Source organism: Macrobrachium nipponense, chromosome 35 (assembly GCF_015104395.2).
Source record: "Macrobrachium nipponense isolate FS-2020 chromosome 35, ASM1510439v2, whole genome shotgun sequence".
Taxonomy (NCBI): domain Eukaryota; kingdom Metazoa; phylum Arthropoda; class Malacostraca; order Decapoda; family Palaemonidae; genus Macrobrachium; species Macrobrachium nipponense.
In genome coordinates, this window is record NC_061096.1 from 35,033,633 (window position 1) to 35,046,032 (window position 12,400).

Below are 12,400 nucleotides of genomic sequence, written 5' to 3' on the forward strand. Positions count from 1 at the left end.
CTATCAAAAGGATATTGCACAAGTAGAGAGTGTGCAAAGGTCCTTTACAGCTAGAATAGAAGAAGTTAAGGACCTTGACTAGTGGGAAAGACTACAATCTTTAAAATTATATAGTCTAGAAAGAAGAGAATGCTACATGATGATTCAGGCATGGAAACAGATAGAAGGAATAGCCGAAAACATCATGGAGCTAAAAATATCAGAAAGAGCAAGCAGAGGTAGATTAATAGTGCCCAAAACTATACCAGGAAAAATAAGGAAAGCACACAGGACATTATTCCACTACGCACCAGCATCGATAATGCAACGTCTATTCAATGCGTTGCCAGCTCATTTGAGGAATATATCAGGAGTGATTGTAGATATGTTTAAGAATAAGCTTAACAAATATCTAAGCTGCATCCCAGACCATCCAAGATTGGAAGATGCAAAATATACCGGAAGATGTACTAGCAACTCTCTGGTAGACATTAGAGGTGCCTCACACTGAGGGACCTGGGGCAACCCGAACAAGATGTAAGGTCTGTAAGGGAAGGTCTCCTGTAAGCTACTAATTTAATATGAGTATTTCAACAATCTTTTTTTTTTTTTTTAACAAATTAGCTTTATCAGTCTGCATTATTTGCAAATGTGTGCCAAAAAGTCTCAACTCGCCTATCTGAAAACAAAGCCCATTGATTTTCATAATGAAGTTTGTTGTTATTACAAAAAGTGAGCTCATTAATGCATAATTAGCCAAACATTGATTATTGCATCCCTTACTGTATCAACTGCCACTTCACAATATATACCTGTTAAATGATATGTTACTAACCCCAAGCAGCCATGTAATGATGACTTATCATTTACTTGCCTTCAACCTTGAACTTTGGTCTCTACAACAATGGAATGTTATCATCAGCTTGAGACTAGTTTGGAAAACCCAGTAAGTCGGTTATTAGTAGATAACCTCTTGTGTGTAAGGATTCTCCACTGTAAGTGTTTCTTTTGCTAAATATTTTGTTTAGTTTTTTCTAAAAGTAAACCACATTTGTTGTTTTTGCTACTTTAGACAACTTGTAGACCTAAGTAGTTTTATGAATACTAAGTCAACTTTGTCAGGGTTTCACTATCTTGTGTTCCTTTGTCAGGAATATTGCTTGTTGCAGTGTGTAGCAGGCCTCTTAGTTAAATAAACAATAGTAGTCCACCTAATGCAGATAGTCATTTGCATTTTTCTTAGTTTTACAAAAGGGGCATCAAAGTTTTTTTTTATGTAAGTGAATTTAAGTTGAAAATTATAATGTTATGATGATGATATGAGTTTTTACTTGCAAGTATTGTATTAGGAATTTACATGTTTTTGTTTAATTTGCTGGTGTAAAGGTCAGTGCTACCCTAAGACTAAGAGATGATTGAAAGCTTGCTCTTTGGACAGAAATATCAATTGAATTATTTGGCACTAAGAATTCCAAACACAAAAGAATTAATGAGGTTCACCATCATTCTTAATGCGTAGTTCAGCATTTGCAGTTAAAGCAGTCCCTGGTTATCAGTGGCACTTGTCTAGCAATGACAATCCCTGCTTAACAGCGCTGCCGATCCATGGTTATTGGCACTATTATCAGTTATCGTCACGCCATCGGGAATGGATCCCCCTCATGAACTGGGACTGTCTGTATAACTGTGTTTCTTTTAAAGAAAAAAAAGTTTTTCAAAGCATACTGCACTTACTCTAAAATTTACATTCAAAATCAGATCTCTGTGCCTGAACTTATCATAAAGGTCATTTATTCAGAGCTGCAACATTATTGTATGTATGTCACAATATTTAATAGTTGTGTATCTGTGAAACAGTTTGGGTTTAATCACAAATTGTTTGCATATTCCCCCTTTTTTCACAAACCTTTCTTATGTTTCAGGTGATAGTCAACATGGCTGGTAAACGAATTGCCGTTGTAAGTATTTCTTGTTGTACAGATTTCCACAAACATTATTTTTAGGTTCCACACCCTGAGATCATTCAAGCAGGGAGGTTATCTAATAAGGTCACTGGTTTGAGGATTTTTCCAAAATCTTGTAATTTTTCAAGTGAAAACTTTTACCAGGTCCAAGGGAGTAAGATCTCTGCTCTCCTTAGACCTCTTAAGCCTGTCAGAGGTCATCAGTCACTTCTTAGTCAGGCCCTCCAAATTGGTATTCAAATCTTAAAAGCAAAAAAAAGGAGCTATTTAAATTGATTGAAATCCTTGGTTGATATATCATTTAAAATTTATGGAATGTGGAGGATAGGAAAGACACACAAGGAGTGAATATACTTGATTAAGGAGAAGGTCTTGGTTCAGAGCCTTTAGTATACATCAGTGTTTAAGAAAATTACCTTTGCTGTATTGCCACCACCTGATGAAAGTGGCATTTGATATAACCCCGCAGATATCAGACATACTTCAGTTAGATGAGCTAAATGCAATTAAATTGGAATATTGGGATGTAGAATCTCCCAACAGACAACAGGTTAAGCGAGCAGGTACATGACCTTAGCCATTGGAATGGATCCTCCTTTTGTTTCACCAGATCCCATCTAATTATTCAAGAAATTTTCTTTGGATAAATAGTACTGTCAGTCAAGGAATGCCTAATCTGGACATAACTTCTCACTTCTAGGACCTGAGTAAATTTCAAAATATTATTTTATAAGAGAGATGCAAGTTATGGAAATGACCTATAAAATGCCATTCAGTGATAGTCTGTGAATTGAATGATTTCTTATTATATTATAATTCAATGCTGCTACAACAGCAGGTAAACATTCTTCTTACCAGGTTACTGGGGCCAATAAAGGAATTGGTTATGGCATCATGAAGGAGTTATGTACAAAATTCAATGGCCTTGTATACCTGACCTCCAGGGATGAAAGTCGAGGATTAGCTGCTGTCAAGAAGTTGAGTGAGGTAAGGGAATGAGCATTCATGAGCTGAATACTGTATAGTATAAGAAAAACTGTGCATTGGCCATTTAGGATGGCCTCCATGTTAGTTAAGAAATATGTTCCTACATAAAAACCTATTATGTACTATACTTTAACCTAATCTGTGGTTGTAGAAATCTCCAGCTGCTTTCCAGAAGAAATTGGTTCCTTTCCACCTCTCAGAGTATTTATTATGGTTCCTTAGCACTTCTCATAGTCATTTTCTGTATGTATAGTGTTTGAATTACACTTTCAGTCTTGTTTCCTTGCAAAATTTTGCTATAGTCTTCGTAAGTATTTGATAATACTTTTTAATATACTTGTAGTCCATTTTGAATGATTTATTTTTCCTGTGCTGTAACCCTTGCACTATTTTTCCTTTCTAATCATTTGGTAATGATAATTACCCTTAATTTACTGAATTTTGCCTTTCTTGTGTATGTTCATATGTGGCCTGGATACTGTGTAAGTGTGTTACCTGCCGGCAGATCTTTTAAGTACAAAGTATATGTGAACAAATGGCTGTTGTCCTGATTTAGTGGTTGGAAGTAATCTTTGTGTCCTTTATTTAAATAAATGCATGTATTTTCCGCTTCTTGCTTTACATTAATGCAAGTTCCTTTGTAATGGTACCTCAAGCAAGGCATGCCCTATAAAGTCCATTATCCTAGATATCTTATGTTTTTATGTTATAGATTTTACTTTTAAAACCTCTTATGTTTTTAGGGGATAGATTTATCATCCTTAACTATGACATCCTTTTAGATGGAATTAAGTACTATGTGATTGTTCCATCCTTTGTCCGATGTGTCTTAAACAGGAAAATCTGTGCAGAAGGTGGGACCGAATGGACCCTTACTCCTACAAAAGAGAGTTCTGTGGAATTGCAAGGATTATATGAAATGGATTACTTTTTAATGCACATACTATATACTAATTTCTTTATTTTATTATTTCAGTTGGGACTTCAAGCTCAATACCATCAGCTGGACATAGATAATATTGGAAGTATCAAGAAATTTGCAGATTATATCAAGACAAAATATGACGGTTTTGATGTTCTTGTTAATAATGCTGCTTTTGCATACAGCGTATGTACATTATACTATCTCTTCTTATGTTCTGACAAATATATACATGCACTATATTTAATTTATCTCCAAATATCTGGTATTAAATATATGTACTATTATCCTCTGATAAAAATTTCTTGTTAATATATACGTAACTTAATGCAGACAGATGCAACTGAACCACTTGGGGAGCAGGCTGAAAACACCATTCGTGTTAATTTCACTGGAACATTGAATGTCTGCCGGGAATTGTTTCCACTTCTTCGTCCTGGAGCTAGAGTTGTCAATGTTTCAAGCACTGCTGGGCATTTACTACAGATAAATGGAAGTGAACCAGCAGCGTCAACCTTAAGGGAGAAATTTGCATCACCAACACTTACAGAAGACGAGATTGTATCTTTAGTGAATCAGTTTGTTAAGTAAGTGCTTGCCATTATTAAGTAACCCTCAGATTTGAATGTTTCTTATTTTACATTTTGTTCTTACTTCAATACAAATGTGATGTCTTTGTGCAGGAGTATTACTGGACACAAACTTGTTTGGCCAGTGTCAGTGCAGCTTGTTAACAAAGTATGTAGCAGTGGCGGCTTGTGTGTAGCAGTGTGGAACTGCAGCACCCCCTGTTTTCACTCAAAATTTATTAATAACGTACAGTGTAATGATGTGTTTTTTCTTTCTTTAATACTTTTACATAATATTTGATACTTGATAAATCATTCAATATTTAAAGGGTTTTTTTTATGAAAAATGCAATAAGAATGCAGTTTACATAGTTTTGAATGCACCTAAAGCATTAAAAGTAAGGTTTTCTTAGGATTTTTGACAATGTTCCGGCTTACGACGCGTCTCAAGAACGGAACCCCCGTCGTAACCCAGGGACTGCCTGTACTAGGATAAGAATGTCTACACTTTAAAGTATAATTAGAGCTGATAGTACAAGTTTAATGCAACAGAAAGTGAAATGATATGTCTGTTAAATAATGACTAAAAATTTGCTGAAGCAGCACCCCCACTAATTAAGTCACGAGCCGCCATGCTTAGATTACCAGGGTACCTATCCATTCATGTATTCATACATCTCCACTACGACTGTGGAACTAAGGACCTTGTGTGTGTGATATTAATTGTATTTGTATGATATTAACCCTTTACTGCCGACTGGACGTATTTTACGTCTACATTTTTTGTCTCTCGGGTGCCGACTGGACGTATTTTACGTCGACATACAAAAGTTTTTTTAAAAATTCGCGGAAAAATACTTTTAGGCCTACCAGTCAAAAACTCTTCAATCACGCGCCTTGGGGGATGCTTGGAGTTCATGGATCAAGGTGTTGTTTTGTTTACAATCGTTACGCAGGCACGCAAGCGCGAATTTCTTTCTTGCCGCACTAAAAAGTATCTGTGACACATCTCGGAAATTATTTCGTCACTGACATAATTTTTGTACCATTTTAAATTAGCCGTTACATGAAGTATTATATATGAAAATGTGCGCAATTTTATGTAAAATACAACAAAAAAATACTCATGATTGTAGCTTTCATCAGTTTTGAGATATTTTCATATAAATAACAATAAGTGCCAAAATTTCAACCTTTGGTCAACTTTGACTCTACCGAAATGGTTGAAAAACGCAATTGTAAGCTAAAAATCTTATATTTTAGTAATATTCAATCATTTACCTTAATATTGCAACTAATTGGAAGTCTCTAGCACAATATTTCGATTTATGGTGAATTTATGAAAAACTTTTTCCTTAAGTCCGCGCGGTAACTCTTCCGAAAAAAATCATACATGCGATTGTGGTAATGTTTGCACCATTTTAGATTATTCGTTACATAAAGTTTTATATATGAAAATGTGCGTAATTTCATGCACAATACAACTAAATACAACCCATGGTTGTAGCATTTATCAAATTTGAAATATTTTCATATAAAAAATGATGTGACAAATTTTCAACCTTCGGTCAACTTGGACTCTACCAAAATGGTCGAAAAACGCAATTGTAAGCTAAAACGCTTATATTCTAGTAATATTCAAGCATTTACCTTCATTTTGCAACAAATTGGAAGTCTCTAGCACAATATTTCGATTTATGGTGAATTTATGAAAAAAATAACATTTCCTTTATGTCCGCGCAGTAACTCTTCCGAAAAAATCATACGTGCGATTGTGGTAATGTTGGCACCATTTTAAATTAGCCGTTACATAAAGTTGTTCCGATACGTAATACAAACCATCGGTCCTTTAACAATAGGAAGTAGCTAGCGGCAGCTGGAACGGTCGTAAGCTTCGAACAAGGGGAGAACGGTAGTTAACTGCTTGTCCGACCGTCGCGGCGCGCGACTGGGAGGTTAAACAAATCACTTTTGCTTTCGGCCATGGTGTGACAAGACGTGTTCGTCATCGCTCTGCCCGCTATCGTCGTATGCTTTGGTTTTGTATCAGCCCTCTTTCTGGTTTGTCTGTGTAGTGAATGAAATTGTAAGTACTGTACTTTCATTTTGTTTATTACATATTATTAATTAATAATGGATCAAGAGATGGAGCTTTCGCCGCGCCCCCCAGTCGCCCGTAGAGTGTGTCCCGGGCTGGAGGGGCGTAAGTGCGGCGGATTTCGCTCCTTCGTGGATGTCGATCCACACGAATTGTGTACACGGTGTCGGGGGCGAGAATGCTCCCGAGCCGAACCTTGTGTGACTTGTGTAAATTGGTCCGAGGCGCAGTGGGTTCTGTACGAGGGCAGGAAGAGACGTAGGCCTACAAAGGAGTCGTCGGAAAGCTCTCCAGCGACTCCTTTGGTAACGGATACCTCGTCTTCCTTCTTGCCCCCCGGTCAGCCCCCACGTTTCGCGCCTTCCCCTGCAGGGGGGGTAGCGGAGTCCTTCTCCTCACTTGATCCGTCGAGTGTGGAGGAGGGCGCTCGCTACCCGGATGTGCAATTGTACTCGGGGTCTTCCGTCCGCTCTGGGTGGGGTTCGTCTTCCCCTAAGCGTGAGGGAACCCCTCTAATTCACCCGACTGTCGCTTCCGCAGGTGTGCCTTCCGCGAAAGGACGACCTGGGACAGGTGTGGGAGTCACTGGGATTGCAGGGAGTGCCGAGCATCTCCAGGGGGTAAAGTAATCCAGCGGTTGGCGGGGTCGGCAGTGGTCACGCATGGTGTGGTGACCACTACTACTACGACTCTTACGACTCCAGGGTACGCCGTCCCTCCGCACTTGGTCTACACTCCACATGTGACGACTGTGACACCGACAGCCGCGATCCAAATGCCTCTCGCTGCCGTGCCAAGGAGGGGCGTGCCACCTCCACCTGGGTTCTTTGTGCTGCCGACCCCGGACTTCCGCTGCCCTAAAAGCTCTCCCCTAGACTTGCCTCCTGTACCTAGAATGCAGGTAGCTGCCGACAAGACGCTTGGCTCTCCTGATGCTGCTGCCGTACCTGCCGTACCTGTTGCTGGGCCAGCCGCTCATGCCGCTCCCGCTGTTCCAGCCGCTGACGCTCCTGTTGTTCCTGCTGTTCCTGCTCCTGTTCCTGTCGTTCCTGCTCGTGGTGGTGCTGCTCCAGGCTCAGGTCTTTCCGGACAGGTGCAGTCGGGCCCTGTTGCTTCGGCAACTGCCCCGGCTCCGTCCTGGATGGAAGACCTGATGTCTGTCCTGCGAAACCTGACGAAGAAGAGGAAGAAGAAGAGGAAGGTGTCGTCGTCGTCTTCGTTGTCTGCTGCCTCCTCTTCCCCTTCGACTTCCAAGGCTACCAAGCCGAAGAAGAAGAAGGTTGCCTCCTCCCCCCCTAAGAAGGCTCCTTCGGGACCTTCTAAGGGCCCGTCTCGCTCCGGCGATTCGGGGGGCTCTTCTGCTGGTCCTCCTGTTCCCTCGGGAACAGGGCCCGTCTCTCCTTCTGCAAAGAAGAAGAAGACGGGGACCAGAGGAGTACCAGCTTCGGCTGGTACTTCCTCGCCTGGTGTTAGCGGTTCTGCCGCTAAACCAGGATCTGGCTCGACTTCTCGTTCGCGAGAAGTACCGAGTGCACGGTCTCCTGCGGGAAACAGTGCAGCCAAAGTCTCGACGCCCGAGTTCGCTCGCTGTCAAGACTGAGGCACAGAGCAGAAGACTGGCGAGAGTCGTGCAGACGACTCTCGCCAGGCCAGCGGACGCTCTCGCAGCGACCAGCTAGCAGCTCGGGCTGACGTGACAGTCTCTGACCGGCCTCGGGCTGAGGCGAGGAAGAGGTCCCCGCGGCTGTCGGTACCAGCCTCGGCTGGTACCAGCGGCTCGACGCGCCGAGAGGACGCTCACCGGTCTCACCGCGACAGCGAGCCTAGCAGGTCGCCTGACCGCCGCTCCCATCGGGACAGGGCGACCAGCAGCAGCTCGTCTGACGCTCGGGATCAGGGTCGACGTTCTCAGCCAAGCCACTCGCCTCAGGTGAGCGGCAAGGCCAGGCCTGCAGCTTGATCACCATCGCGGGTTGGGGATCAGCCACAGCCCTCCAAGCACGCTGGTCCTGCCAGCGAGCGAGGAGGGAGCGTCAGGTCTGCCTCTCCGGTACCTTCAACCTCCTCGGGATACGCCGGGAGGAGCGAGGTATCCAGGAGTGATCGCGAGGGGTGCGCCTCTCGTGATCCCGCTGCGACGCCGTACGCACCAGGCACGGTTCTAGGACCGGCCAGGACGTACGCACAAGTAGCTGGAGGCGACCGTGAGGGGTCTGTCGCTGTTCCTCTTTCTGAAGGAGAAGCGTCTCGGGATCTGTTCTTGCTGGAGGGACTGGACGGTCCTACTCCTCAAGATGCGGTTACTCCCGAGATTCAGAGGAACTTTGCTGAGGTCATTAAGCTGATTCGTCAGCATAATGACCTTGGGGAAGGATCGCCGCTACCACCTTCTGAGCCCACGTCCCGGCTCGAGTCATTTTGGGGCCCGAAGAGGGAACCCAAGATGACGGTGGGTTTGCCGCGATCGGAGCTTGCTGACTCGGTCCTGGACCAAGTGGAGAATCTCGTCTCAGGGCAAGAGGACTCGCTTCCACGGCTTAACCTCTACAGCGTCAGAGGCGTTTTTTACGTGCCATCGGAAGATCCGATACCGCCTAAACAGGTTAACCCGGAGTTAGCTAGGCTGACTCCAGGTGTGTCCCTGCAGCAGCTCCTGTCGGAGAACCTCTGGTTCTCGCAGCAGGAGGCACTCGCCCTGGAATCTACCGCTATGGCAGCATTCCAGGCAGTCTCTTGGTTGGATCTGTGGTCCCTCACAGTATCCAAAGTCGCGGCCAGCTCTGGGAGCTCTGCTCTCGAAGACAACCCGGCGTTCAGGAGACTGTGCCAGTCTGGAGGAAGAGCCATCTCTTACCTCGCCCATCAGACTGCTAACCTGTGGGCCAACTTGGTTCTTCGTCGTAGGGACGCAGTCCTTACCCGAGTGACCAAGGGGGCTGGGCGTGAGGCGGCACTCGGTCTTCGTAACGGACTAATTAGGAGTTCCACCGCTCTCTTTCCTGGAGAGATGTTGGACGCTGGCGGTGGAGAGGCGGCGCACTGATGACAGTGACCGCCTGGTTCACCAGGCAGTCTCGAAGGTTTCTGGGCAATCTCGAGTTACTGCGGCTAAGCCTAAGAGTTTAGCTAGCGCTTCCCCGGCTGCTAAGACGGTTCCCCCGTCTAAGCCCCGTGTGAAGACTCCTGTTGCTTCTACTTCTGCGAAAGGAGGCCGTAACCAGCCCTCCTCCCAGACCTCCTTTCCCCAAGGAGGTGGTGGGAAGAAGTCGAAGGGAGGTGGGAAACGCTAGGGACGGCGTTCCCCCTCACCTGCTGCCGGAAGTGGGGGGGTGCCTGGCGAAGCCATTGGGCAACTTGGCAGTGCTATGGCGCCGAGACCTGGATAGTAGACGTCCTTCGGGAGGGATATCTACTACCCTTCGAATCTCGGCCACCCCTCATCTCCAACCCGGTCCATCTGCAAACCTATGTCCGGGGTTCATCAAAGGACAACACTCTTCGACAGGAGATCAAGACCATGCTGACGAAACGAGCTGTAGAAATTGTAGAGGATCAGTCACCGGGCTTTTACAGCCGCCTTTTCCTGGTGGAGAAGGCAACGGGGGCCTGGCGTCCGGTGATAGACCTCTCTCCCCTGAAACGTTTCGTTTGCAAAACTTGGTTCACGATGGAGTCGGCACGATCCGTGCTCGACTCTTATCAGGGGGAACGATTTCATGCTTTCAGTGGACCTGAAGGACGCGTATTTTCAAATACCCATCCATCAGTCCTCCAGAAAGTACCTCCGCTTCATCTTCGCCGGGACGGTGTACCAATTCAGGGCACTGCTTCGGTCTGTCAACTGCCCCACAGGTTATCACGCAAGTGTTCACTCTGGTGTCTGCTTGGGCCCATTCGCACGGGATACGTCTTCTGAGGTATCTCGACGATTGGCTGGTCCTGGCGAGCTCCTGCTCTCAGTTGCTGCAGGACAGAGATCTGACTCCTCAAGTTGTTTTTCGGCGATCATCGAACCCAAGCAGAAGATGAATTAACCTGGGTATTGCCTGATCGACACTGGTAAACAGGGCAAGTCTTTCCCGCAGACTTGCGGATCAGCAAATTCAGGGAGGCAGCCGGTCGGTCCTGTCTCGGCAGGAACAGGCAGCTCAGCAATGGCAAGTCGTGATCGACCACCTGTCGTCACTCGAGAAGTTAGTCCCTCACGGGCATCTTCACCTGCAGTCTCTCCAGTGGAGACTAAGGGAGAGTTGGTCTTACGGAGAGGGAAGGTGAGCAGGACCTAGCCTGGTGGCTCGACGAACAGGTAACCTCTTAGAGGAGTGCCATTCCGCACTCCCCGGAGATGTTGCTGTTCTCAGACGCATTGACCGAGGGATGGGGCGCACACCTGGAGGAGTTGCTGGCTGCAGGTGTGTGGGACTATCACGACAAGCACCTTCACATCAATGTCTTGGAACTCAAGGCGGCGTTCTACGTTCTCCAAGAATTCCAGGATCGCTTGGTGGGACACTCGGTGGTGTTGATGTGCGACAACACCACAGTAGTGGCATACGTCAACAAGCAGGGGGGCCTAGTGTCTCCTCCCACGCTAGCACCAGTTGACCGTGCAGGCGCACGATGGGGGTCCGCGGCTCACTCAATAGAGCTGGTCACAACCGCTACATTCCCCTTCCAGGCAAGAGGAATGTAGTAGCGGACAAACAGCCGTCGGATCAGGGATAGCAGAAACCGAGTGGTCTCCCGCTACACCAGTTGACCGGTGCACGAGTGGGCCGCGCTCACTCAATAGAGCGGTAAGGCACGCTACATTCCAGGCAAGAGGAATGTAGTGCGGACAAACTCAGCCGGCGGGATCAGGTGATAGGAACCGAGGGTGGTCTCTCACCCAGAATGGTGGAAAGGCTCTTCAACCTGTGGGGGCGACCGGTCGTAGACCTGTTCGCTACCCGGCACAACAGAAAACTTCAGGTTTTCTTTTCAGCCGTGCCGGACCCATGGGCAGCCGCAGAGGACGCTCTCCAACACCCCTGGGACAACCTCTTCGTCTACGCCTTTCCTCCCTTCTGTCTGATTCGGAAAGTGATCAGCCGAGCGCTGACCACCCCGAATCTCAGGATGATCCTGGTGGCTCCCAAACGACCTCAGGCCGTTTGGTATCCGGACCTGCTGGCTCTTCTTGCGGAAGCACCGAGAGAGCTGCCCCATTGGCACAACCTTCTAGCCCAGCCACACGTAGAACGGTACCACCAAGCAGTCCAGTCCCTTCAACTTCACGGCTGGCTGTTATCCACCATCTCTTGCGAACGAGAGGCTTTTCTCGTAGCGCAGCAACAGAGATGGCTGGACACGTCCGACAGTCCTCTGCAGCTGTGTACCAGGGGAAGTGGGCCGTCTTCTGTGGTTGGTGTCGTAGACGGGGTCTGTCTCCTCTTAGAGCCACTCTTCAGCAGGTAGCGGATATCCTAGTATTTCTTCGCCGAGAGAAGCTCCTCTCAGTACCCACAGTCAAGGGATATAGAGCCACCCTGGCCCTGGTCCTAAAACTGAGGGGACTGGATATCTCGAATTCGTTCGAGATTTCCTTGCTTATGAGGAGCTTCGAAAGGTCTTGCCCACCCAGGGAACTCAGGCCCCCTGCGTGGGACGTCTCGTCCTTAGGAGTTTGACTCGAAGACCCTTCGAGCCACTCCGAGAGTCGTCAGACAGGGATCTGACCCTCAAGACCCTCTTCTTGCTGGCCCTGGCATCGGCGAAGAGAGTAGGGGAACTTCATGGTCTGTCTTTCGATGTTAAACACACCAGGGGCTGGGGATCTGTGACGCTCGATTTCGTCCCGAACTTCGTAGCTAAGACTCAGAATCCGTCGATCCCTGACGAC

At 46.4% G+C, this 12,400-nt stretch overlaps 1 protein-coding gene across 3 annotated transcripts in view; it reads left to right on the forward strand.

Annotated features, from left to right (window-relative positions):
* The first annotated feature begins 868 nt into the window (after positions 1-868).
* LOC135208598 (carbonyl reductase [NADPH] 3-like) overlaps positions 869-12,400 on the forward strand; it is a 29,962-nt gene continuing 18,430 nt past the window's right edge. The window contains exons 1-5 of one of the 3 annotated variants that reach the window (XM_064240955.1): positions 869-925; positions 1,902-1,937; positions 2,802-2,930; positions 3,907-4,038; positions 4,186-4,439. In XM_064240955.1, the coding sequence (XP_064097025.1) occupies positions 884-925; positions 1,902-1,937; positions 2,802-2,930; positions 3,907-4,038; positions 4,186-4,439 (593 nt within the window). In that variant the 5' untranslated portion in view covers positions 869-883. Of the gene's footprint in view, positions 975-1,540; positions 1,654-1,901; positions 1,938-2,801; positions 2,931-3,906; positions 4,039-4,185; positions 4,440-12,400 lie in introns of those variants that run through there. The other 2 variants (XM_064240957.1, XM_064240958.1) reach the window with 2 other exon arrangements.